The sequence below is a fragment of the Strongylocentrotus purpuratus genome, unplaced genomic scaffold, assembly GCF_000002235.5.
Source record: "Strongylocentrotus purpuratus isolate Spur 01 unplaced genomic scaffold, Spur_5.0 spur5_scaffold_1, whole genome shotgun sequence".
Taxonomy (NCBI): domain Eukaryota; kingdom Metazoa; phylum Echinodermata; class Echinoidea; order Camarodonta; family Strongylocentrotidae; genus Strongylocentrotus; species Strongylocentrotus purpuratus.
In genome coordinates, this window is record NW_022145594.1 from 38,845,753 (window position 1) to 38,873,266 (window position 27,514).

The 27,514-nt window shown below is 35.5% G+C and overlaps 1 protein-coding gene and 1 long non-coding RNA gene across 3 annotated transcripts; one reads left to right on the plus strand and one right to left on the minus strand.

Annotated features, from left to right (window-relative positions):
* Positions 1-748: 748 nt before the first annotated feature.
* On the minus strand, positions 749-5,905 carry LOC105439722. 2 transcript variants are annotated; one of them, XM_030978992.1, is made up of 6 exons: positions 5,763-5,905; positions 4,379-4,489; positions 3,989-4,084; positions 2,970-2,993; positions 1,976-2,056; positions 749-1,194 (listed from the first exon to the last, which is right to left on the minus strand). In XM_030978992.1, exons 1-6 carry the CDS (start codon positions 5,884-5,886, stop codon positions 1,097-1,099), a joined length of 534 nt encoding a protein of 177 aa, XP_030834852.1. In that variant the 5' UTR covers positions 5,887-5,905; the 3' UTR covers positions 749-1,096. The 2 variants fall into 2 exon arrangements, with proteins under 2 accessions (XP_030834852.1, XP_030834853.1); XM_030978993.1 differs by lacking the exon at positions 2,970-2,993.
* Positions 5,906-10,933: 5,028 nt separating this feature from the next.
* On the plus strand, positions 10,934-25,187 carry LOC115921105. The gene is made up of 3 exons (XR_004062747.1): positions 10,934-11,171; positions 18,882-19,009; positions 23,012-25,187. It is a non-coding gene; the product is annotated as an uncharacterized LOC115921105 (long non-coding RNA).
* Positions 25,188-27,514: the final 2,327 nt, after the last annotated feature.

Sequence of the window (27,514 nt, forward strand, 5' to 3'; positions counted from 1 at the left end):
TTGTTCGTATATCATGTTGAAGTTAAACAAATATTTGAAATCAAGGCAAATTCTCACTTAAAAATCCAATATATTTTCGCAATTAAAAAAAAAGAGATAAACAAAATAAGCTTACATGAAAACAAGGCTTAATTTGAGCACCAACAGATTGTTTAAGATTTCTAAATATAGGAACCCCTTTACGCTCTATTCCATCTATATATCTATCTATATATAATACATTCTTTGTTTTTATTCATGTACACTTATTTGTAGAACTATTTATTTTTACAGTACGATACATGATCATAATAGAAATGTTAGATACAAGTATAAACAAAGTCTTATATACATATGTCTTACATGTAAGTATAAGTCTCTTTTAAAATAAAGATTCTTGTGTCATTATAAATATAACACAATTCAATGGAAGGCAGCTAATTAATAACAACATATAACATTTACTCTTAAATATAATGCAGATGCCTTTTTACCGCGTGTAGTATATAGAACAATATTATAAGAATACGAATGAATAAGCAATTTTCAAACATGTTTTCTGTTGCATTGGTACAAAAGTTTTAGCTGCAATAAACTCATGCATCATTGTAAATATAGATTGTGCATTATATTTATTTATCTTAGGACTATGTACAACACAATCACAACGACAATCAAAATTTCAACCTTTAGGCAATTTCAATAAACTTGTCATGAATTAAAATGTGCAATTATGATATGATAATATAATCTAATATAAAATGATATTGACTTGCCTTTATTCATATTGATTATGTTTCGAAAATGAACATGATATAACTAAATTACAGTGATATACAAACAATTGAGAAAATTCTGTGTTTATGATAAATCGTGTACCTCTTTCTTTCTTTATCGCAGGTCCGCAGTTAAATGAATGCATGGACTCTCGAAATCACTAAATGTTTTGATTATTACCAAATATAGCTTTTTGTCCCCAATTGCCCATTTTACGAGTGTGTGCAGACAAACTCCGAAATTGTCATCTCTTATGTTCCTCTCACTCCTATATGGCTCTTCTAGTCTATTACCCGATGTATTAAGCCTATGTGGGTTCGGAGATTGTGAAGTCACAAGATTAACTGAAAGCCTGGGTTCTTGAAATCGCTTTTACCTGAAGAGGAGTTTTGGAACTCTCCTCTCTCCTATGCTCGTCCGACCCATCTGATGTGTTACCTGCGGAAGAAAATAGGAATGATTCACGAAACGCAGCAATTTTGAGGTAAGGTTGAACCCCGCATGTCGATATGCATTTACGCGAGCCAAAAAGATATATGATATAAGAGTAAGCTCTCGCACGCCAGCTATTCTCCACTCCAGACGACGGATAGTCAACCTGTTCGAAACGTCAAGCCACTCATCCTCTCCAAGCGCTATAGTTCTCCTGAGAGCTATATACTAAGAAAGATAACAAACAGTCCTTTTCAGGACTACACTCCTCCAACCAAGATTACCGAGTCAGAGTCCTTTTCAGGACTCCTCAAACTCTCTCCCCCACACATGGTGCACCCGCAAACCTACTGTATAGTATAAGAGTGAAAGAATAGCTCCCTACCACCCCACCCCCCCCCCAACACACACACACGCACTTTTTCCACTCTCTCTCTCCCTCTCTCTCTCTCTCTCTCCAGGAGAGCAATAGTTAATACATTACAGAACAGGTTCCTGATTCTTAAAACTAAAAAAAATGACAAATTTGCTCAAATGCCACAATATCAGTAGCTTATAAAAGTTATTGCAACTTGTTATTGATATCGAGTTTCACGAAACAAGGCCCTGAAGTGCAATAATACAGCATCAATTTATTGACATCAAATTCATTGACTTCATGACGTTCTTTCGAAACATGAAGATTTAAATGAAAATGTAATTGCATCATTCATAACAACATATTGCAAGAACCGTACACATGCCGTTAAAGCTAAATCTGTATTGGATATGTTGTAAAGAAAGTTACCTTGCTCCTTCGTGTCAACGTTTACAGTGGTGTTCTCCTTCGATGCTGCAGCTCCATCTCTGCTCATCTCTTGCACCACATCTTAAGTTAGATCATATGTAATAATGAAAAGGAGAAGGTCAGTACAAAGAAATGTACCTGCCATTTTACTATTCAGAGGCCTCGCTAATGAACGAGGAAAGCTGCACCGGGAAAACTCTTGCCCCTTTTCCTATTGCAACATTTTGTGGACAATTGCATACAGTGCCGGCAAATATATTCTGTTAGAGCCTTTCTGCTAACTTGTCAGCAAGTTTAACCAAACGATTCCATATTCATGTCCAGTGACACTCAGGGCCCTGTTTCATAAAACTTGATATCAATAGAAATATTCAATATCTGTTATAAGTTAGTGAAATCGTGACATTTGATTGGCCAAGAGCAACTTTGTCATAGAAATTTAGTATTTGTTACTGATAACAAGTTTTAATGAAACAGGGCCCAGGTCTTATCTCTTTTGGAAAATCACATCCTTAGATAAAAAGGCAAATACGAAATACTGACCACAATTTATGTTCGTTAATCATGAACAATTTGAATGAGTGTAGGCAAATAAAAGATAAAAATGGAGAGCGAATATCAAATACCAACAAAAGTGATTTTTCTTTCAAGACTTACTTTGAGTACCGAAAAAGAAGTTTGAAATTTAAAGGTAATTCTTCTTACATGAAATGACAATAAAAAATGCCTACAAAACTTCATTGTATAATATTATCGGGCATTATGATTTCCAATTCAATACCAGTGGACAAGAACAAGTTTTTATAGTCGAAATGTAATACATATGATGAATGAATGAACCTTTGATGAAGAATATGGAGGAAAACATTTTAATATAATGTAAAATCATGAAATATTTCGTGCAGAAAAACAATAAGAAAGTGTAAAGATGCATATTTTGTTTTAGTTGCTAATAAATGAAGTGTTTATATTATACAACATGTAGATATAATACCTTCCTTGGAAACGTGTTCAAAATCTGGAAATAAAGAAGAGGATAAAAATAACAACTCTTGACGAAAGATTTTTTTTATTCCGATAGAAATGTAGAAAAGTTTAAACATGGGATAAATATTAGCAGTCAAATCAGTGATATTCTGCTGTATACCTACGATTTGTACCCTAACGGTCTCATATTACATGTTTATATATTCATGTAACCTTCTAACATGGTGTTTAAAAAAAATCCAAATCAAATCAAATATTTATGAAAATATCATTAATATATTTTCCCATGAGTCTACTTAAATATCTGATCTTAATAACCAAAATATGACCTATTTTTCGTTTGCTTTGTTTATGGGACTCATACGAAAAAGCCCTCCTTGTCAAGTGATTCAAATACCACTGTGGGTTATGAACACGATCGACAAAGATCAGCTGAAGGGCAATTCAATACCCGATTGTATGTCCCAAAGGAATCATGGTTAACCCCACTGCATGTTCGAACATTTTATTGGGTGACGCACGATGCTATTGGAATTGCCTTCTTAGGATTATTTTTAGGAAGTACTTGCGATCGTGTTGTTTCAAAATTGTATTTTGGAAATAAAGCAATATTTGTCTTACAATATGGAGCTCACTGTGCTATTTTGTCCTCATTTTTTCAAATGATGATTAAAGGCTCGTTAAGATAAACATTGGCGGTTCTTTTCACCATAACGTTAAGTGAAATATGCTTTACAATAATTGTGCGGGCAGTTGCCATTCATCCTAACCGTTAAAAAACCGAGGTAGCTTTTTTTGCGGCGGTTGACCGCTCCGCATCTGAAGAATACTTACAGATAGGAGTACTGGTACTCTCTATATATACACGAATGTAATCTGCTCTTGAAGGAGTCATTTTGGGTGGAAATGCACTCTTAAGAGACTGATTCAAACTACAACTGTTTGCGTAACTTGTAAAGGGTTCTATCTACTGCTCTACAACCAAAGAGTAGTGTTTTTATCATTGAAGCCTGTTCATATATTTACCATCATCAAGACTAACTTGTTCTCCATCGGTCCCATTATTATTGAGGCTTGCTTCTTCCTCCGGAGCTTTGTCGCTTTCTTTCCCATGATTGGCATCTACAAAAACATAATAAAAGTACGATTTATGCGAGCTTCGAGGCATTTTGTAAAGCTTTTATCGTGCTTATTCATCTTTGATTTCTCGTTAGGGAGCACCGTATGCATAGTTTGGGTCTACTATATTTACGATAACTGTTATTTTTATTTTAGATATGATAACGCCTTTATCTAGGGGTGAGCAACAACAAAACCCTCCTCTGCTTTATATTTTGGTAGATTTTATTATTTTTTTCCAATTTATATATCATTCCACATCTGTCTTCATGGTTATGTAAATCTGTTTTATTTTACCTTTTTTCTTATTACTAGGATTATCTTCTTCGGATATCTCAGCAACCACGTTGTTAGTGTCCTTCGCTTCTATTCCTGAAGATTTTATTTCCTCTCTGTTCTGACTTGTACCTATAAGAATTAGAATTCGCAAGTACGTTTTTCCGTCTTAGAGATTCGTTAAGTTTTAAAAATGAAAACTAATTTACTTATATCTCATTTTGATATATATTTATATTTGCATTTTGTGTTTACATTAATACACGCTGTTATCTTCCACACTAGTGTTATCTTCATGAATCCCCTCTGAATCATTGTCTATTGCTACCAGCTCTAAATCCGCCCCCCCCCCCCCCAAGAAAAAAAATACCCTTTCTTGTGCCCGTCACAAAGGGAAACAAACTAAAGACTTTGGAATGAAATGCATATTAGGCTCATTTATATGTATTCTTACTCTCTTATCTTCTTTACCGGTATTTTTTACGAGTTTGTCACCGTTTGTGGCTGTCTCCATACCTTCTTTTTCCACTTTACCCTTCTTTTCACCAAGACCTACAAATATAAATTGATTTAAATAGAAGAATGCAACTATAAGGTTACACATTATGAAGTAACACGCGCATGATATATCAAATAACCTAGGGCAAAAGGATGAAATATATGAATACATGTATATGTATGGGTGTGTATGTGGGTGTGTGCGTGCGCGTGTAGACATGTCTATCTGTCTGTCTTTATCGTATTACGTTGTCAAGTGAAAGAATCCTAAAGTGAATTCGCTAGGTCAAAATATAAAATTTAACACGGGAGTATTATGTAACAATTATTATGTTGTAGTTGTGGGAAATTATCAAATATCAGTTGTATAAATTAGGTTTCAAGGAGACTGATATGCCTTACCAACCGGAAAGGTAACATAATCATATTGGTCAAGTAACTTTAATCCAATACACGTGTTGCTCAAGGATAGTGGAACATTCAAATCAAACAGTCAGGTGAACCACCTCATGTTATCACCGTGTTATATGGTAATGATGATAACGATGAAGATGAGGATGGTGACTATCATGACGAGGAGGATGGTGACATTGATGAGGATGGTGATGGTGATGATGATGTTTCACTGCATTTATAAGGTACAGTTTTCTGTTAAAATCATTCAAACCCGCAGATACATCTCAGGCATTTCCTTTTTTGGTGGAAGGGTATTTAAAGACCGTCAATACTACAGGGTCAACTCAGCTTTCAACTAACATAAGCAAAAGAGGATCATGGGGGACCACCGACAGGCACCGATTGGGGAATTTTTTTATATGGAGGGAGCAAGTAGCTAAAAGTAGGACAGTGGGGCTATGATATAAATATCGATATAACTATTTTTGTATATTTGAACATAGTTTTTTACCTTGCTTGTTAATGGGGGTGATTTGTTGATGCACCTCCTCCTCAATGGCCGCGTTCCCAGTCTCCGTTCCCTCTGTTTGTCCAGCTTTTTTGTCTAGGTTTCTTTCACCTACCAGAATACACATCGTGGAAATTAACTATGCGAACAATATTGAACCATGGAACTATAAATGGTAAGTTCCGTGATTGAACTCTTGTTACAGAAAAAACACAATATTTAATAAAAAATTTATTTAGCACCTCTAAAAATAAAGACTACCATAACATCTACAAAACTACAGAATATAAAGAAAAAATAAGATTTTAAAAAATATGCTGTTCCGCGTTTCCGAAGCAGCCGATGTTAAACTTTTTTTCGATAGATACAAATCTGGATTGGGAATAGTTTATATTTGAAGGTTTTAGAGCAAAGCTGGTGAATTAAACATAAAACCTAGTAAGCCGCGTAAAGATTCACCTCATAAACCTTACACTTGAACATGGTTACATAGTGTGCAGTAAATACGTATTTAATAATAATAATAAAAACGTTACTTATAAAGCGCTTACCACCGAAGTCTCTAAGCGCTAATTTGCATTTAATCTTTCGATTAATTAAGCCTTGAGCACCATACATGATGAAAATGTGCGCTATATAAATATCAAATAATATTATCATTATTGTTAAGCATGACTGTTTTTTACATGTCCTTGAATAATTTCATTATCTATTTGTACGCTTTAATCTATAAGATATTTATGAAGTGGGAGCTTGTCCTAGTAGGCAATACTGTGTATCATATCGTTAGCTTTAGTATAGACTGGGACCTAGTATGGTTCATTGAGGAACTCCAGAAAAAATTGCAATGCCAGTACGTGAAAAAATTCACTTGTATCTTAAGGAAGAGTGGATGGGATCAAAGAAGATTGAAGAGGAAGTATGGGGCTATGCTAGGGTTTGTTGTTTAGTTTTGTTTGTTTGTTCGTGTTTCCGCCAACAGTTAGAATGCCTTGTTTTTTTCTTACCGTCTTTACCGGTGTTTTCTACGGAAGTGCCACCGTTTGGGGCTTTTTCCATATCTTCTTTTTCCTCCTTACCCTCTTTTTCACCTATATGACGAACAACAAATAACAAATCAAGAGATGATTAGGTCTACTCGTATAAATTGATACGAAAATAACATGGGCAAGTAAAAATTTACCCATAAAAGTATTACTGCGTGCATGATAATATATGAAAGAACCATTTGACAAAAGGACGAAATATATAAATATATCCATATAAATTATGTGTGTGCGTACGCGCTCGTGTGCGTGTGTGTTTGCGTGTGTGTGGATGTGATTGCGTCTATCTGTACATGGTATTTTATTCTAGGTTTTTGTGTGCAGTGGATTTTGAGAAAGCTTTCGACTCTGTATCTCATATTTATTTATTTCAAATATTTAAATTGTTCGGTTTTGGAGATTCATTTTGCTCTTGGGTAAAATTATTGTATAAATGGATAAGTAGTTGTGTTATGAACGGTGGTCACTCCACGGTGTATTTTGAAATAGAAAGGGGAGTAAGGCAAGGAGATTCATTATCGCCATATTTGTTTTTGGTTGCCATCGAAGTTTTGGCGCATGCAATAAGGAGGGACAACGGTATTAAAGGGATTACATTTGGAAAATCTGAAATTAGGCAAGTGTTATATGCAGATGAAAAGTGACAATATTTTTGAAGGATATTGATTCGGTTAGAAGGTTGCGATATATTTTTGAATCATTTGAACAAATTAGTGGTCTTAGAGTGAATAAAACAAAGACACATTTTATGTGGATGGATGAGGATGAGAACAAACCTGATGGGCCTTTATTTGGAAATTTGGTTAAGGAAATACATATTTTAGGGTTTAGTTGATTTGAATTATAATGAAATCTAAGTAAAATAAAAAAATTGGTTGTATGGTGGAAACAAAGAGATTTAACTATTATGGGTAAAATACATTTGTTAAAAACGTATGCGCTTTCAAAATTAAATTATATTTCATCTCTCGTTATTGTCCCTCATTGGGTATACAAAGAAGTTGCACAAATTTCATTTGAATTTATATGGAAGGGGAAAGATAGAATTAAGCGGGCAATAATGTATCAGGATTATGACTTTGGAGGATTAAGAATGATTAATTTTGAAATGTCTGTTAAAATACAGCGCATAATGTGGATAAAACGTCTTTTATATGGAGAGACAAATGTGGGATGGAAATTGTTTTGTGATCATTGCTTACAGTTTGTGGGTGGTAGATTTATTTTTTTAAGTGATTATGAATTAAAAAAGATTAAACTCGTTTTAGATACTCCACCATACTATATGGAAATGTTGCAAGCATGGCAAGAGACAAGTAATTTAAGATATTTGGAGGGTTATATTAATCCAATTATTTTTAATAATCGGAACATATGTATAAATGGAAAAAGTATATTTGATAGATACTTGTTTGAAAGAGGGATTGTTCAACTGAATCACTTGGTTGAGAAAGGCCATGTTAAGTCTGTTAAATATTTTATGAACCTCGGTATGAAAGGTAATAATTTGCTTATGATTATTGATATTTATGATGCGATACCCAGGTTATGGAAGGATGATTCAGGGTTAATACAATTCCTCGAGGTTGATTTGATAAGCTTTAATACTTATTTCCATATTTCTAGTAAAAAAATACAGTTTGTGAATGTGGGTTCAAGATTTGCAAAATGATTATGATTTTATAGATAAAGAATTAAAATAAATGTTTGTTAGACCAAAAATTACTATACTCATTAGAAAACAACGAGAATTTCAATTTAAATTATTGCATGGAGCCATATACACTCATGAGCATCTTCATAGATTTGGTTGTGTAGGTGATAATTTATGTTCGTTTTGTAAGCAGGAATTAGAAACATACAAACATTTATTTTTATCTTGCGGGAGCGTTCAAAGGATTTGGCAGGCTTTAATACAACTTTTTGAGTTAGATGAAATTGAAGATTTAGAATGGCGAGGTATATGGGTTGAGTTGGTAGGTAGTTCATATAGAATAAAAATGTGTAATACTATCATTTTCATGGTGAAGTATGTTACATTTATGTCAAGATCGGGGGGGGGCGAGTACCAACTTTAGAAAAGATGAAAAAAAAAACATTTTTAAGTATAGGGATGAGGAGAAAAAAAAAATAGCAATTAAAATGGGAAAGCTGGGATCACATTTCTTAAAGTGGGAGAAGCTTAAGATTAATTAAGATTGTTTTCTTCTTCTCCATCGTGAGCCTGTTAAAAGGGTAACTCTATTTTGCGGCCTGGATAACTTATTTAGTATATTTTTCTTGAGTTGAGAATGTTAGCAGACATCCACTGAGTGAGTAGTATGTGTGTGTGGGGGTGGGTGGGTGAGTATGTGTGTGGGTGGGTGAGTATGTTTGTGGGAAGGAGGGGGGCAGGGAGGGGGCAGGATTGTTCCAGTAAAATTACCTCCAGATTTTTTTTTTTTTTTTTTTTTTTGTATATAAGTGAATAACATTTACAATTGACATTTTATGTTTAGGCCACTTATACGTTTACTTTGTGATGGTGATGATGATGTTTCACAGCATTTTTTACGTGGGCATTCTCTTATTGGTGGAAGGGTGTTCAACATATATCGATAAAGCTATTGTTAGATTCGAACCGAGTTCTTTACCATGCTCATTAATGGGGATGCCTTCTTGATGCAGCTCTTCAGTGGCCGCCTTCCCAGTTTTAGTTTCCTCTTTCTGTCCAGCTTTCTTGTCTTCTTTCCACGCACCTATGAGAATGATTGGAATGATAAAAATCGCGAAAATTAGCTATAAAAGCTGCATTGAACCAAGAATCTATAACGCAAAGTTTCCATGATTGAACTCTACCTGAGGGTGTTTCACAAAGATCCTAAGTTGATCTCCAAGTTGGATTTAAAAATTATTGAAAGCCGTTAGCATCATTGACAATATTTTGTAAATATTATTTCAAAGGCATAAAATGTTGATTCAAATCATTCATATTTTCTATTATCTTGGGAGATTTCATGTTCTTGATGTGGAATTTATGAAAAGTCAAAAATACTTGAATTTTGCTTTTGAATGTATCTCATTATAGGGCTACAAAAGGGTCTCCATAACATCTAAGTCCAACTTAGAGTAAAGTTCGACTTAGAATCTTGTGAAACACCCCCAGATGTTACAGATAAAAAAAGAATAATGAATAAAACATTTAGATAGTAGCGCTTAAAACAAAGGGTGACATCACATCTACGAAACCACATATGATACATAGAATCAACAATTATGAATGTGACATTTAATTAAAAGAGGAATAAATATGTTTAGAAGGATCTTTTAAGAAAGTGGCAGGAGGTTTTTTCAAATTATTCGAAGCAGCCGCTGGTAATAAAGTTCTGGTAGATGAGAATCTGGACTTGGGCACCCGATACGAGCTGCGACATAAAAGTCATTGACCAGTTTTGGAAAAATGATGCAATATGTATTGACCCGTTTTTGTATCACATCCAACATGTGTTTGATTTGCGTCCGGTAGTCATTAACGCTATTTTAAGACCTACTTTTTGTGGTTAGAGTCATTAACCAGGCGACAGCGCCCAGCAACATTTTTTTCTACAAACGACTGTAGCGCCAGGTTACCCGGCCATACATCCAGGGGCAGATCAAAGACTTTACAGGGGAGGGGGGGGGGAGGAAGCTTGAAATAAACGAAATTGCGAGAATGAAGCCTTCAACTGGATGCGGTCCCCGGACAATCTTAGCCTTTTGGCAGATTCTGAGGCCTATCCAAATGCTTAAACAGAATATGTATGCGAACACATTTTTTTCGGGAGAAAAAAAAGGGGGGCGTGCGCCTCCCAGTACCAGGCATCCACTGGATCTGGGCAGCGTTTCATGAGACCGTCATAACTACAAGTTCACCGACCATTGAAACGTGTGTTAAACTTAATACACACATTTCAGTGGGATGTTGTTGGACTTGTACTTATGACGGTTTCATGAAACGCTGCCCAGATCCCCGACACCGAACACCTGGGGAGGTTTCACGAAACCGTCATTAAGTCTAACTTTTTAGACATCGTATTGAAACGTGTGATAGAGATCTAACACGTGTTTCTACCAAATCTCCACGAGCTTAGACTTATGGCAGTTTCCAGAAACTAGCACTCGCTCTGAATCTGGCGCATCCACGGCCACGCTGGAAGCTCGGATCTGACCGCCTGCGATGCATGCCCCGGACGCGACGGCAGCCCGCTCTCGAGCTAACTCTCCATCGCATCGTGCAGCTGTCTTTCTTCTCTTTCACGAACACGGTTGCCCGACTGAAACAACTAGACCACATTAGTATCCTGACATCAAGATAGGTCTCTATTATGTGCCCATCCGTCTGATTAAGGTAGGTTCTACAGTAACACCGTATTTTATTCTTTTTTAAAATAAATCTAACTTGCACATTCAAATGGAAATAATAGCCCTACCAGGTGCGCCGGGCCCGCCGCTCCCGCCCGGCAGGATACCTAGACTGGTGGACATCACGAGCCATGTCCCTGGTTTTGCCCACACATAGCTGCATTACTATCCTGGCTGTGCAGCTGTGTATTAAAAACTGTTCATATTGATTTTCAGCATTTCAAACTACACTGTACAAAACTCAACTGATTTCACTCAAAATCGGTACTTTAGGGATAGTTGATGCCCGCCCCCCCCCCCCACTCAGTGTTATTTAGGGTATGAATATGCGTGTTCCCCCCCCCCCCTTTGCAGCAAAAGTCCGGTGTGTAAAGTCCCTGCCCCCCCCCCCCCCCCCCCCCCACTCAGTGTTATTTAGGGTACGCATATGCTCGTTCCCTCTTTTTGAAAGCACCCCCTATCTGAGGACTGCCAACATTTTCGAACCCCCCTTTCGCGGGCTTTTCACAGGCTTTTCCTGCCTTGGAGACCCCCCTAAATCAGGAAAAATGCTCAATGCACCCCCCTAAATTCAGAATAATTTCTCAGGAGTCAAAAGAGATGAGAGAAAAAAAGAAAAACACCCCCTTTTTAAAGAAATCTCCGGGTGAAAAGTCAAATACACCCCTTTTTTTACAATTCTCGGGCCGGACTTTGTCGCACGAAAAGTACCCCTTTACCGGACATTTTGGTAACACACATGCGGTCATTCCGACCCCTGCGTGGGGGGGGGGGCCGGGGTAAAGTCAATACGGGTCGACCTTTTTCTTTTGTTATACAAGCCTTTTTCAGCAAAAGTCCGGTGTGTAAAGTCAATACGGGTCGACCTTTTTCTTTTGTTACGAAAAGGACATTTTGGTAACACGCATGGGGTCCATCCGTTCTCGGAGTGGGGGGGGGGGGGGGCCGGGAGTTGATGACACCTAAATAGCATACAATTTTTTCAACTTAGGTCTATGTTATAGTTATACTTAGAGATCTAGAATCTAGTCTATAGTCATATAGATCTAGACTAGAAAGAAAAATTCAAAAATTCAAATCGTGAGTCTATTGTCAAACTTGCTAATCAACCACTTTGTATACATTGTGTGCATTAGTGTGCAATTGTGTGCAATGTGTTCATCGTGTGCTATTGCTGCCTCTCAGCACGTACATGTAACAGCGCTAGAGGACAATACGCCTAAGCATTAATTGACTCTAGCCTTGCTGGAGTGGTTTTGCCCTGCAGGCCTGGGTGGAATACGATATAAAATATCAAAAACTGTGACTCTAATGATTGCATTTTAGGCGTGGACTTTACGTAAGGTAGCATATGACGTTCAAATCAGATTTCTTAATAATCTTGCCATATGACCCATGTGCATCAACTTTTCACACGTATAGGCTACTGTCGGTGTCATCATGCATCCTCAGCTCATGGTAGCTGCTAGACGCAGGTTGTAGATCTAATAACATTGATATCACTTGGCCTATACCCATCATTTAATAATATTCAATCTGAGCTGTATGGCCCTACGTGTTATCAGTGCCTGTGATATGGTGTAATATTGAAGCCCTAAACAAATTGCGCTTCAAAATGATCATGATAGAAATGCCTCAAAGAAGTAAAAATCTGTTAGTTTGAGTTACCATTTTTACCATACTCATTTTCCCCAAAAGACTGTAGTGTACATGAATGTAATAAAAAACTGTTAGGTAAACAAAAAATAAAATTTTGATTTCCAATCATAAATATCTTGATAATCAGACAGCTAGGCAATCGGCTTGTAAAGTCATGGGATTCCTGACTGACCTAAATGTTTGTAATCATGATTGCAGCATGAGCTAAATCCAGGAGTTTTTTTCTTCAGAATCTGAGGCAATGTTACCGAGCCACTTAATTGATACCCGTACCCCTATCAAGACTGATAATTGATATAAAACAAAAATTCAAATTTGTTCATAATAACCACTAGATGTACCCACACTAAAATAACCTTACCCACTGGTGGTAGCTGTTAATACTAGTATGATAAGTATTACTATACTGTAGGACTAGTAATATAAACTCTTCTTTCTTCTCATACAAATCACTTTAAAATAATACAAACATTTAACAAAAAATGTAAATATTTGATACTGGAGGGATAGCAATTTGGTGTGTCACTCTCGATATGGTGCCAATTAAGGCTTAGTGACATCCATATCATATTTCATGTTATCACCTAGCCCTAAGGCTATTCTAACCAGTCTAGCGAACAAGCTGTTGGTTGTCCCTGTTCTGTAATTGATCATCTTGGTTGCACTCACATTTATGGAAGTTTATGCAAATTTATGCAAGTTTATCCAAATTAATTGTTGACACTATTGGGACCTTTATGTGACTGTAGTGGAATTCACTGCTGCAGGGACGGATCCAGTCTGCAGAAAGGGAGGGGGCCGGCTGAAAGGGGGCCCAATTCGTGAAAAAATGTTGAGCACCGAGTTAACACCCACCACCCCCGGCCCCCCTTTGCTCCCCCCTTTCTCCAGGGGGGCGTCTTTTTTAAATCTAAAAAAAGGTTAAATTTACCTGTTTATGGGGCCAAGTGAGGGGGTCCCGCGGCCCCCCCCCCCCCCCCCAATCTGGATCTGCCACTGCACTGCTGCAATAGTGAAAAACAGACACCATAATCTCTCTTCTCACAGAAGATTTAATATACCTAATATATATGTTAAAGGGAAATCCACCTTATTCTCTAGTATTAGCAAACTACCAGTGGAAGGCTGAACAAATATAAGAAGCACAATGGGGACAATTTGATTTAAATTTAAATCAGACTAAAAGTGACAAAGTTACATGTACACATTTTTGAAGTTGTAAATTTGTAATCATTAAAACATGTAGGTATGGGCTCTTCAAATTGGCTGAATCAGTAACGTCTATAGGATGTAGTGGCGGACAACTTTTCCATTTGTTCCAACACACAGAATGACTAAAATGTAAATGAAAAAGAAAAAAAACATGTACATGTATGACTCAGAAGGTTCTTTATATCTTAAGAGGACCTGTAAATAAACTGATAATTTCCACAAGGAAGAAGGCACTTAAGATTATGTTTTGTATACAACAAACAGGAGAGTTATCCATACATGTCTACATCATGTATTTCAAACTTTTGCCATTCTCTTTTTCTTACAGTGTATTTTTTTTTAAACCCAATTCAGGGACTCTTCAACTCACACATGTAATGTAATTTATGCTACATGTATGTTTCAGAGGTGAAGTAGACAACAAACAGAAGAGTTATCAATGTCTACATGAATGTACCAAATTGCCAATTTGAGATTCACATTTATTTAGTGATCTCATACTTCAAACATTCATAACTCTTAGTATTGGTCTGATTTATTTCAAACTTTTGCCATTCTGTTTCTCTTACATTGTATTTTAAAAAAAACTCAATTCAGGGACTCTTCAACCCATACATGTATTGTAATTTATGCTACACGTACATATTTTGTGTTTCAGAGTTGAAGGGAAATTTTGAATAATTTTTTCCTCATGTACATTTATATATCTATGAATGGTCAATCCCTGCTATTAATACTAGAACACAAGACATATTGAAGCCTCTTCAACAGGTACATTTTGTAAAGCTATGGTGGAGTACAACTGCTGTGAGTATTCTCAAACTTGTGTGTGAGTTTTGACAAGGGAAATAAATCACCAGCCCCCCCCCCCCCCAAAAAAAGCCTCAAAATTTCACTTGATCAAGGTGACAGAGATCCAAGTTATGGAATTGTATGGAAATAAGACTCTAAATCGTGAAAAGGATTTATATTTTTTAATTTGTGAGATTTTTCTGGTGTTTTTAAGTACGCTTCAACAAAGAGGTAGGCCACCACCAAAATTATTAATGATTTCCTGTTCTTTGGATGCTTCTTCTTTATAAAAAAAATGGAAGGTATTAGTGGGCAACTTCTCTGTGCATTAGTGAGTTTATGTCATTTTTGTTTTCTTACATTTTTATGTAAAACATGACCACCATTCGCAGTCATGAGGTGATATGAATGAGAAAATAAAGATAAACATAGTTGATTGTAAACATGGAGGATGATAACATTTAAGATAAAGAATACATGCGAAAAAGGTGTGAAAGAGAAAATGAGTGAAGGAAGAAGAACAAAGATAACTGTTTAGATACAAATGAGAAAAATAAAGGCACACACAGGGAAAGAGAGAAGAACCAATGAAAGAAGACAAAAACTGAGTGAAAAGTCATATCCTATGTAGACAGAAATAGGGGAAAGTGAAAGAAGAATATAAAAAACAGTATATGAATAGAAGATATTAAAGTAAAAGATAAAAGAAGGATAAAATAAGAGAACATGAAGCGAGGACAGAAAAAAGAAGAAAAAGATGTAGACAATAAAAAAGGAATAACATAGAAAATGAGAGAAAGAGGAAAACAGAAGGAAAAAAGACTAACATAGGGTTATCTCAATAAAAGGAGAAATTTAAACAAATAATAAAACAGAAGAATAGAAAACTGTAAAGTGCTGCATGATATTGAATGTAAATATATGTCACAAGCTTTCTATCTGGGCAGATTTCTCCTGGGTACATTTTGAAATTCTAATCACCTACTCGTCATCACAATGAAATGACCTAATGAATAAAATGATGTGATTTTTTATTTTTCTCATCAATGACGATTCATTAATTTTCAGATTTCCTGTTCTTCATCCCAAGTGTTAATATTTGTATAACCGATTTATGTTCTATATTTTTTTGCTCCAAAGTTACTATCCCGTTTCATTCTATAAAATGCACGATAAGCAGACTCTAGATTTGTGCAGCTACTTTTACATACATGTACATGTCCACTTTATTACCCCGTATCTGTAGCTAGATATTTGGGATGCCAATTTGAAACAACGTCTGTCAAAAGTACCCTCCTTAATACCCTATTTCCAATGACACCCATGTACCTTTATTCCTGTTAGGTGCTTAACATTGCACAAACTTAAAACAAAACAGTACCTGGAACTTGCAGCTGCAAAGAGAGAAAGAGAAAGAGAGAGAGAGAGAGATATTTAAAGAGAGAGAAAAGGAGATCATACATGTATGAGAATAATAAACTGGAAAGAGTGACTATTATTGATTGCAAAAGTGACTGCAATTATTTGTCAGTAAATAAATGAAATGTAAATGACTTTGGTATGTAGAAGGAAAATTGTAAGGTTCAGAATTCAGAATTATTTTCTAATCTGCCCTTCTCTATCACCTCTGCATTAACATCATCACCCCTTTTTAAATATCCATCTGATATCCCTCTAATAGAAAACTGAACAGCTTTTGAGCCATAATGCATGGTCATTCAGAGGATTTGTTTATGTTGGGGACCGGGGTAAAATGCAATAAATTTCATTTTCTGTTTTTTATTTTGTTTATGGAAACTGCCCCCTATCCTAGCCCCCGCTTCGTACAGTCATGGTTCAGTGACAAAGCAATGGCCTCGTAACTGTGAGGCCCCAGGATCAAAACCGTGTCGATGTGCTATATTAGTGCCCTTTTGTGGGGCATTAATCCTCGTTACTGTCATTTATGACTTAAGGGCGTAGGTCCCCTATTTGATAAGCATAGTAGCATACACATGCTTTAGCAGTCACGCAAAACACACATTGTCAAATTATTATTCAATAAAATCGGAGAATGGATACTATTATCTAGATCTATTATTTTTAAATTATTTTAAAAATAATTCCATAAAGTGGGGTAAAACAAAAATATTCCAACTATATGAGCGACAGTGTATAACGTGAAGCATCCATGTTGCACTTTCTCCCTCTTCGTATTCTTATGCCATTTTAAAAACTATTTATTACAAATCTTTAATATAGTAAGACCCTACATGTACATTACATGTACATGTGCACATATTTTCAGAAGAGTCATATTATTGAGTGGAAAATATAGCTTTTCTATTCAATTTCCATTATGTACGTTCTATAGATTAGGTAAAGCTAAATTAATTAATATAATTTGAGTTAAAATACATGTTTCTCTGAGGATCCAAAACCATTGAATACTATTGATTACCTAAGATTTAACTAACCATGGTCAGTTATCTTTCATTACCATAATATTTTGCAATTTGTCTGAATTTGTATAGAAATAAATGAAACTAAAGTATAATTTGCATATTAAAAAGATAATGTTTTTCTCCAACAATAATCAGCTGATTATCCTTTATTTTTGTTTGTTTGTAGTTGTTTTTTATTGATATATTTTATTTATTTCCTGTACAAAGATATTAATTGCATAATGTTTTCTCCTTTAAATGATTTTTGTTTTCTATTTTGATCCAATTTCCAAAAGATTACCCCTTATCCCTACAGTATATGCAATCTCCTACATGTATATACTACATGTAGCATTAAAAGTTGGCCAGTCTTCCTTTTAAAATTTATTGGATTTTTGTTTGTGTGTGTCTATGTCAAAGTTATTCTTATGCACATCTATTTTTCATTTATTCTTCAACTCTTGTATGATTTCCATTCAGTTTGGTATATATTGTATACAGTGTACATATTACGTAGAGCCGTTCCTTGGTTTTAGCGGTCTATGGTTTTAGTCTTTAAAAGAGGGTTGGGTGTGGAAATTTGTTCCCCCCCCCCCCCCCCCTGTGCAAAATTAATGACTGCTGTGGATTGCAACCTGTAAGTTTTACAGTGCACATCAACTTTATAATTAAGTTACCAAAGTTGGAACTGGTACATTTTTTTTATTATACGCACTGAATAGTAACTTTGAGACTAAATTTGCATAAAATCTGACTGTCCATACATTTTAGCAGTAATTTATTGTTTCCATTAATTGTTGCAATGCCAAATGAAATAATAATTATAGCTTGCAGTAAAATCTTAGGATTTTTGTTTTTCTACAGGGTGTCTACTGTCTAAAAAGAATATGCAACAATATTTTTATTGGATACATTTTAAAGTTTTAAACGGTACTCATCCATTCATTTTGTTGGCAGTGCTGTGTTAGTATTATCTAAATACCATTTGTGTACAAGGAACAATACTACCCCACAAACTTAAGTTAGGATTGTTTTTGCTAGACGTATCACATTTCAAATGTTAAAGATAGCATGTTGCATGCATCAGTGCACAAGAATACTGTGGCTTCTACATTTTAAAACAAACTTTCAATTTAAGTCACTCTTATTTCTTGGAAACAATACCATCATTGATTTGAAAGAAAATAATATACTTATTCATGCAGCTCTTCAAATATTTATTTCAAGTTAAGCAACAACTACCAAACATTGATTTTATATCATCCATTTCAGCAGATCTGCATGAACATGTATTAACAATACCTACATGTAGTTTTTGTATTGTATATTATTATGCAGATTCATATGAGTAGAAATGTATATGTCTTGGCAGCTCCTGATTCAATTATATCCTCTCTCTCTCTCTCTCTTTCTACCTTTTTATCCCTCTTTTCCCCTCTTTTTTCCCCTTTTTTTTACTTTCAATCACTCTAGCTACCTCTCTCTTCCCCTTTTTGATCGCAGGAAGTTGCAATATTGTTATTATGTCACTGTAATAGTTCTGTATAAATGCAACTTTACATGTGTATACTTATACTTAATTGTAACTATTGCTCTTACCCAAACTACAGTCTTCTTTGGAGCAAACTGTCAGACATTTGCGGTAGTATACAGCTGAAATGGAATTTCCGTTCAACCAAACAGTATACTTCAAGGCTATTTCTCAGCGACGAGGGTTAGCTCCAGGTAGCAGTAGCAGGTACATGTAACAATATCTTAAAAACATTTACTTACCTGTAAGTCCTTTTCATGTGAAGATGATTCAAAGTACAACTATATTTATTTATTGTATAAAATGACCTGCTTTCATAAAGTCCTCTTGTGAAATCTTATGAATTTGAGTCCAATCCCCCCCCCCCCTCCCCACCCCCTTCCTGTTTTTCTGGCTTCTATGTATTCTTTGAGCCAGCCCTTTGACGTATGCTTAGATCTTTTAAGTTGCAAATTTAGAAATTGCTTTCTTCAGTCAGCAACATAATGCATGATTCACATAGATTAGGGATATGTACCGGTAACCCATAAGATATAAGAACAAATTGCGATAATGAAATGAAGTGTGGAAGAGAGGATCTGAGCTAGAAGGCTATAAGGAGAATGCAGCCAAGGCTAAGCAGCAGGAACCAGTTTGGGCTTCACTCAAGACACAATATAGTTTTTGCAATGAGCTGTTAATACTGGGTCTTTCCTTGCAGAGTAATAAGGGAGCAAGAGAAAGACCATCACCATGTATACACGTAGCAGAAACACAAAGCAAATAAATTTGAGACATTTTATGATTAATTATGTAGGAAGCCAAATCTAATTTCAAACGTCACTTGTCATCTTTTATGTGATAGATCTACAATTATCATAACAATAATGTTTGTAGCCTTAAAAAGAAATTGCAAGAGGAATGTCAATAAATAAAGTCTACACCATTCACAAGATGCTAATTTGCATTTAACACCATTCCAACAACTTTCAAATCAACTCCGGCAATTATGTTCTGATTCTATAATACATCTTTGTAAATACATCTTTGTAATGTTTGCAAGTTTCAGAAGATGAACCCTGCAAGGCCATCAAAATTACGACAAGAGTTCCATATGTACACGTAACCACCACTAAAATTGAAGGAAAAAATATGGGTATGCTGGGTTAGGATTAGGATGAGAGTGAGGGTAGGCTATACAGCTGTGCATCGATTTTAGTGGGGTTATATATATGGAACTCTTTCCGAAATTGCCTGTAGTTGATTTTTTTCCTTTCTCTTTAGGTAGTTGCAGACGTGTTGTTTTGGTCATTGAGTTTTTTGTCTGTAGTTTTTCTGCTTTTCTCAAAACCATCATTATATCAAGGTAGACTTCCCCTTTGATAACCAAGTTTCATCAGTGTGTGTAGTGAATATTCCCTCTTTTTCCAATACACTTTCGCAATATAATTAAATAGTTATAGATTAATTGTAATGCATCTTTGCAAGTTCATATTTTCATGTTTTCATGATTAGGTGATACGTACGTAGACGTATCACCTTTTGATTTCGTCAAGATTTTTATTATTTATTTATTTATTTATTTATTTATTATTATTCTTCCTCGAATTTGTTCGCAGGATATCTCAAGACTGAATAAAGCCATTATCATGAAACTTGCCATGATGATAGATCTTAGTCTAACTTAGAACTGCGTGACTTTTCAAAGACTCAAAATTATCGTGACGTCATCCAGGCGCCATTTTGTGAAAATAAACTTATGATCATATCTTCATAACGGAAAGGAATTTTTCATTCATATTTATCAGGAAGAAGATCAATATCCATCCGGTCAATTTCAGATCAATAAACGTGCGCAAATGCGCGCGTGCGCGTTCGTACGCGCGTTTACGCGCGCGAAAAAAATTAAAATGCTCCAAATCATCCCAAATTTTTTTTGCATACGTTTCAGGCCATATGGAGCATTTGACAAAAAATCACGCAAACGCGCATGCGCGCGCGTTTTTTGCGCGTACTAGCATTTTGCAACATAGAATCGCCGAATGTTCTCTATCATCATATTTGGTACATCTTTCCAAGCATTTTGATAACTTGTTCACCTTTTAATAACGCAATGAGCGTCCGTCAAAGTTGACAGCGCGCGCGGACCTGCGTTATCTTTATCCACAATACATGAGCAAAAACATGTCTATACAAAATTCTTTGTAACTCTTCAGAATAGATAGAAACTCCCAATATTTTTTCATATTTAGATAGGTTATAAGTTGGAGATATGATTTCATGTCTCATTTGACCCTCAATTAACTCATAACGTCATCATATGGCCTCCAAACTCAAAATTTCAATTTGCATATTATGACGTCAGCATAATTTTGAAAATTGATTGTATCTCTGTAAATATTGATTGATTTTCTTTTAAATTTTGATATGTTCTACCTGAGACAATTTTCTACAAATAAATAATCCACAATTTTCCATTTTGACAAAGGCATCATGGCGTATTTTTGCAATTAAAGAAGGCATGTCAATTTTTCACATTTTACGTGTATTCTCTAAGGGACATGACTTTTTCTCAAAACTGGATTCTACACTCCTGTCTTTCGCGAGCAAATCTCTGTTGTTTTAGCTTCGTTTTCGCTGAACTTCGGATATGTTGTAGCTGAGACAATGAGCTATCACAAGTGCGCCCTTTATTTTTCGATTAGATGCGGGATCATGCTCATATTTCACTTGCAAAGTAGGATTTCAGAATTCCATTTCCCGTTTACGTGTAATCGCTATGGGAAATGTTTTGGTATATCGGTAACGCACTTGACTTCCAATCTCGAGATCCCTGGTTCGAGTCCGGGTGTCTCCAACAATTTTTTTCTTCACTTTTTTTCCTTTTGACCTTCACTGTACATCTCCTTTGATTATTAAAACACGTAGAATCGCAAATAATGTCACAAACAACCCTTTTTACTTTATTATTACCCTATTTTCACTTAATCCTTACTTTTTGCGTGTAATCTCTATGGGAGATGACTTTTTCTCAATCTGGAGTCTACATTCCTGTCTTTTGCGAGCAATATCGCCGTTATTTCTGCTTGGATTTTGTTGACTTTTGAGTAAGTTGTAGCTGAGACTATATGCTATCTAAATCAACCCTCATTTTTTCAATAAGATGTCATGATCGCGCTCATGATCATGATCATTATCATCATGATCATCATTATCATAATGATGATAATCATTTATCAATTACATTTTCATTTCTTTGAATAAGATAAAATCGTCAAAAGGTGTTCTTCATGATGTAATTAAGTCAAATGTGTAACTGGTTACTGCACAGGGTCAAAGGTCATATATTGTTTCAATCTATCTTCCCTAGATCCATGATGATCAAGGAGACACAATTTAATCTTGACATATAATAGATCATAATGGGAGAAGCAATAATGGGAGAGCATTTTACAAATAATATATCGTGTAATGCATTATTCGTTTGTAAACTTATCATACGTCACCTAATTCGTCTAAGTGACGAATTAAAGTCTATTTGATTTATATACTTTTATAATGCTAACCCTGATGAACAGTACTGTAATTATTATGTACCTACATGTAATATACACTCACCCATAACTTTATCATATTCAGGAGGATTCCTGCAAATCTATGATCATGGTTCTATTAAACTATACAATTTTCAATTAAACCTCCTTTACAGAAAGGGAAATCAACAAGTGGCACCATTCATGTTTTTTTTTTATAACTTATATGTGTAGATAGAAAAAATGCCTCACAAGGCTTTTCAAGATGATGTGGTCATTACCTCTTAATAGATTATATGTCAAAGTGGTTACAGTATGAGAGAACCTTTTCCACGTATGTAGGAGGATAGCCTTTATATATATTTAAAATTGAATTTCCAATCATTCTCTCTATAGATAAATGTACAGTATATAAAGAATGATATCTAGGGACTTGATAATGACATTTTCGATAATAATCAGTTTGTGTTCTTAATTAGATGCATTCATTCATTCCTAAAAGAAAGGCTTTGGAGCATACATGAATTTAAAAAAGAAGTCTATCCCACTTTATTTGTTACATGGAGGTTAAAGAATATGATTTTAAATTTTTTATTAGAGACCTTTTGTAAAACCCTGATAGAATCAATTTTGATTTGTTTACGCGATTGTTGTATTTTTACCATTCACGCTATCATTTTCTTCTTTTTCTATGCAGGCTGGAAGTAACACACATGTGCAGTGTTTCAGTCGAAAACGAATACCACCCATTCAAAATCGGTTATAGGATCTTGTCCATATGTCCATATTTTTGTATGCATGTGAAACATGGACCATGACAGCAGACATTAAAAGAAGGATACAGGCACTGGAGATGAAATGTTTCCGCAAACTCCTCAGTATCTGGTATAGAGATCACATAACCAACGAGGTAGTGAAAATCAGAATTGGAAACACCATAGAGCCGTATGAAGACCTCCTGACTTCAGTGAAAAGATGCAAAGTAAAGTGGTATGGGTATGTCACATGATCATTTGGACTGGCCAAGACTATTCTACATGGAACAGTACAAGGAGGGAGACGAAAAGGCAGGCAGAGGAAACGATGGGAAGACAACATTAACGAGTGACCTTGACTGAAACATCATACTTCGTAAAGCCAAGAACCACGAGGAGTGGAGGAAGCTGGTAGTATAAATCTTCAGTGGTGCCCCAAGGGTCAGCCAGACTGTGGGATAGGTGAAGGTGAAGGTGAAGGAAGCTAAGAATCAGATAGTTAGACATTATATTGGATCATTTATCCTTTCCTTCAAAAGGAATGTTGCTTTATACTGTAGCACATAAACAATGCTTTTTTATTGGCAATATTTCAGTTCAGTACGCTTGTTATTAATTTCATCAAACATTAAAATGTAAAAGGGAGAAACACTGTCATTTGAAAATCAAAATGTAAGTCATAAAGATTTCACTGTCTAACTATCTGAATCTTGTCAGGATCCATGTACGAGTTAGTGCAATTCTTTTCTCTTCACTACAACCGCATTGATTTACTTTAATAGCATGTTACTAGGTACATCAATTGATGAGAAAAAGCAGCAAAACGCTTTAAATTTGTTGTAGTCTTAAAATTAAAGTTGGAAGTTTCCTAAAAAGGGAATTTTAGAACACTCCTTCAACTGACATGCACGGATGTTATACTTATGAATTTCCATACATTAATGTCTTTGTAATGCATGTTACCAACAAAAAAAAAGTATCATCAACCATTCTTGTCATTTCCTGTGCAATTATTTTCACATCCTGGCTTAACAGTACATAAACAGTGCTCTTTTATTTTCAATATTTCAGAAAAATGCATTTGCATTATGATACATGCAGGTATAGTTGGTCAAGTAAGAATATATTTACAGCATGCTCACTATGAATTGATTAAATCGCCATTGAATCTAAAAGGTATGTTATACCTCATTGTATATTCAGAAGGAAAAAGTGTGAGGATAGCTTTAAAAAAAAAAAAAAATCATGAGTATCCATAATGATGTGAATATGTACATGTTTGTTTGTTGCATATGATTCTTCCTTGGTATCAAAGCTGTAATAATTGCATATTTATGATTCAGCATAATACTTTGTTCATTACAAAAAAATATGTCATAATTTTCCAAAACGGTAGTGTAAAGAATAATGTAAGATTGAGGTAAGATTGTTACATATATTCTCTATACGTATCAACTAAAATGTAAGTTTTCAAATGAGATACTATTTTGTCCCCAGATGAAATAAGTAATGGATCTTTTTTGTTAAATGTCAGCAAATGATCTAAATGAACATGTGTTCGGGTATATCAAATCTTGTACATGTAGTTTCTATAGCTAATATAGTTTGGAGGACTTAAAGATAGAAAAACTGCTGATTGATTAATTACCATTGTTTGTATTGTTCACTATAACCAGCAAGTAAAGGGACATTTAGTAGATGCCAAGAAAGTATTTCCAAAGCAATTACATTTCTCTTATCCTGTAATGTATTTTTTGCGTCAATAAAAGCAAATGTGAGGGTTGTCCACATAACATCACAACTACAGAACAGTTTAATTGAAATTAACATACATATTACATGTATATATGTGTATTATGGAATAACTTAGAATATTTCATAATTTGTTATTATTATCCAGTTCATTACATTTTTACCAATGTATTTCTTCAATATTTCTACTTTTCCTCAGAGCATATGCTGTGAACTAATGGATATTCCTTGTCAGTTCCATCATGTTATGTCAATGGGCTTACACTGTATGCGTGTACATGTCCTTTTTGCAATGTACATGTGCTACGAAAATGTCAACAATATTGTTTGAGATATAAAATATAGAGTTAACAAGTGAATTATTCATACTCCTTGTAAATGTGATTTTTGGGGATGCATTTTTTTGTAACTTAAGAATGAAAGGTTGACTGGGTGAATTAGGGCCCTTTTAGAAATAAATGTACATGTAGTTGTAACGTTTTCAAATGGATGAAAGTTTTATGGTGTAATTGTTGAAATCAAGAATTTTAAATTCTGTTTTCATGTTCTCACAATAGTTGTGTTAAAATTACAATAAGAAAGTTAAAACTTGTAAAAATATGCCACCTTGAAAATGGACTAGACTGAATAATTTTGAATTTGTAATATCTATGACAATTATCAACTGCTTCAAATTCATGAACCACAGCATTAAGGGTGGTTTGCAGTGGAACTTACATGATTTGCATATTTATATCAAAATTTAAACTGTAAGCTAACTTTGGCAGACAACACCGAATTCATTGAAAACTTTACTGTGAATAGATGAAGATGATGATGATAATAGTGACGATGTTGGTGGTGATGATGATGATGGGGATAATGATGGTAGTAGTGGGGATAATGATGGTAGTAGTGGGGATAATGATGGTAGTAGTGGGATAATGATGGTAGTAGTGACGACGACGATGATGATGGTGGTGATGATGGTATAGTAATGATGATGGTGGTGGTAATGGTGGTAGTAGTGATGATGATGATAATGATGGTAGTAATGATGGTGGTGATGATGGTGATAATGAAAGTTGTAATGCTGGTGGTGATGATTGTAGTAGTGATGATGATGGTGATGATGATGGTAGTAGTGGTGATGATGATGGTAGTAGTGACGACGATGATGATGGTAGTGATGATAGTATAGTAGTGATGATGGTGGTAGTAGTGATGATAATGATGGTAGTAATGATGGTGGTGATAATGATGATAGTGATCGTAGTAGTGGTGATGATGATGGTAGTAGTGATGATGGTGGTGGTGAAAATGATGGTAGTAGTGATGATGATGGCACCAAGGGTGATGGTGATGATACATGTATAATAATGATATTTATACAATAATATTAAAGCATGTACTAATAATATCCCACTCCTTAAAGCAATTTCCTTTATCAAAAACAAGTAAACTTATACCTTTTAATGTGCATTTTAAATTCAAATGTTTTGTATGACTAAATCGAAATAAGTACATGTAACTACAGAAAAAAATAACCTTGTCGTGCAATTCAACAGGAGAGTCATCATTGTCATCACCAATGTCATCATCACCCCTCCCCCTCTTCTCTCTCTCTCTCTCTCCCTCCCCCCCCCCCCTCTCTCTCTCTCTCTCTCTCCCAAGGCGGTATAAATCACATGAAGATAAATGTTTGTCACATTTTAACAATAAGTTGATCGGCATTGATGACCAATAATAATCACCATAGTTGTTCAAGCAATCAATGTACGAGAAATTTTGTGAAAAATAGCTTAATATTCAGGTGGCTTAGTGAAATTACCGTTACTTGCCAGATCAAAAGCACCATTTTTGGTATAGTGCTTCCTTAGGACCTACTGAACGATAGTAGGGTAGGAGCCTCGGCAAAAATATCATTTAAGGTGTGGGCGGGGGCGTCGCCTCGTAGACCACATAAAATTCATAAGGTATTATAACATTGAGATTTGTAGTACAGTCATCCTTTTTGGTACAGGGCTTCATTAGGACCTGCTGAATCAGTGGTGGATCCAGGGAGTGGGGCCCGGGGAGCCCGAACCCCCCCCCCCCCTCCCCCTTGAGGTGAAAATTTTTTAATTTTCGACACTCCACCCCCCCCCCCCCCCCCCCCCCACTGAGCGAATTTTCGGCCGGCGCGATTTTCTAATTTTGGGGAGCAAAACAAATTTAAAAAATAGTGCTCACTACCCCCCCCCCCCCCCGGATCCGCGCCTGTGCTGAATGATGGTAGGGTAGAAGCCCCCGGCATAATTATTCATATATGTGCGATTGGGGCCCCATGGGTTTCACAAAAACCCAATGTTATATTATCTTATAAAATATTTGGGGGCTACGAGGCGACGCCCCCACCCACACCCTTATATGATATTTTTGCCGGGGCTCCTTCCCTAATATAGTTCAGAAGGTCCTAAGGGAGCCCTGTACCAAAAACGGCATTTGTACAGCAACAAATCAATGTTGTAAAATTATTTGGGGGCTCCAAAAGACGCTCCCGCCCCCACACCCTTTAATCGATTTTGTTGCCGGGGCTCTTAGCCTAATATCGTTTAGTAAGTCCTAACGAAGCCCTGTACCAAAAATTGTGCTTTTATCCAGCAAATAACGATAATCGATAAATTTGACTATATTCGGGTATAGCGGGCGACTAAACAGCTTTGTAAAAACTT

What these genes read in the sequence shown, in the direction of transcription:
- LOC105439722 (XM_030978992.1), bottom strand. Translation starts at nt 5,886, where the DNA reads ATGTGTATTCTGGTAGGTGAAAGAAACCTAGACAAAAAAGCTGGACAA. An exon ending in TCCTAGTAATAAGAAAAAAG is followed by an intron (nt 4,085 to 4,378) that starts GTAAAATAAAAC and finishes ATGTTTTTGTAG; the next exon opens with ATGCCAATCATGGGAAAGAA. An exon ending in ACAAGTTAGTCTTGATGATG is followed by an intron (nt 2,994 to 3,988) that starts GTAAATATATGA and finishes CTTTATTTCCAG; the next exon opens with ATTTTGAACACGTTTCCAAG.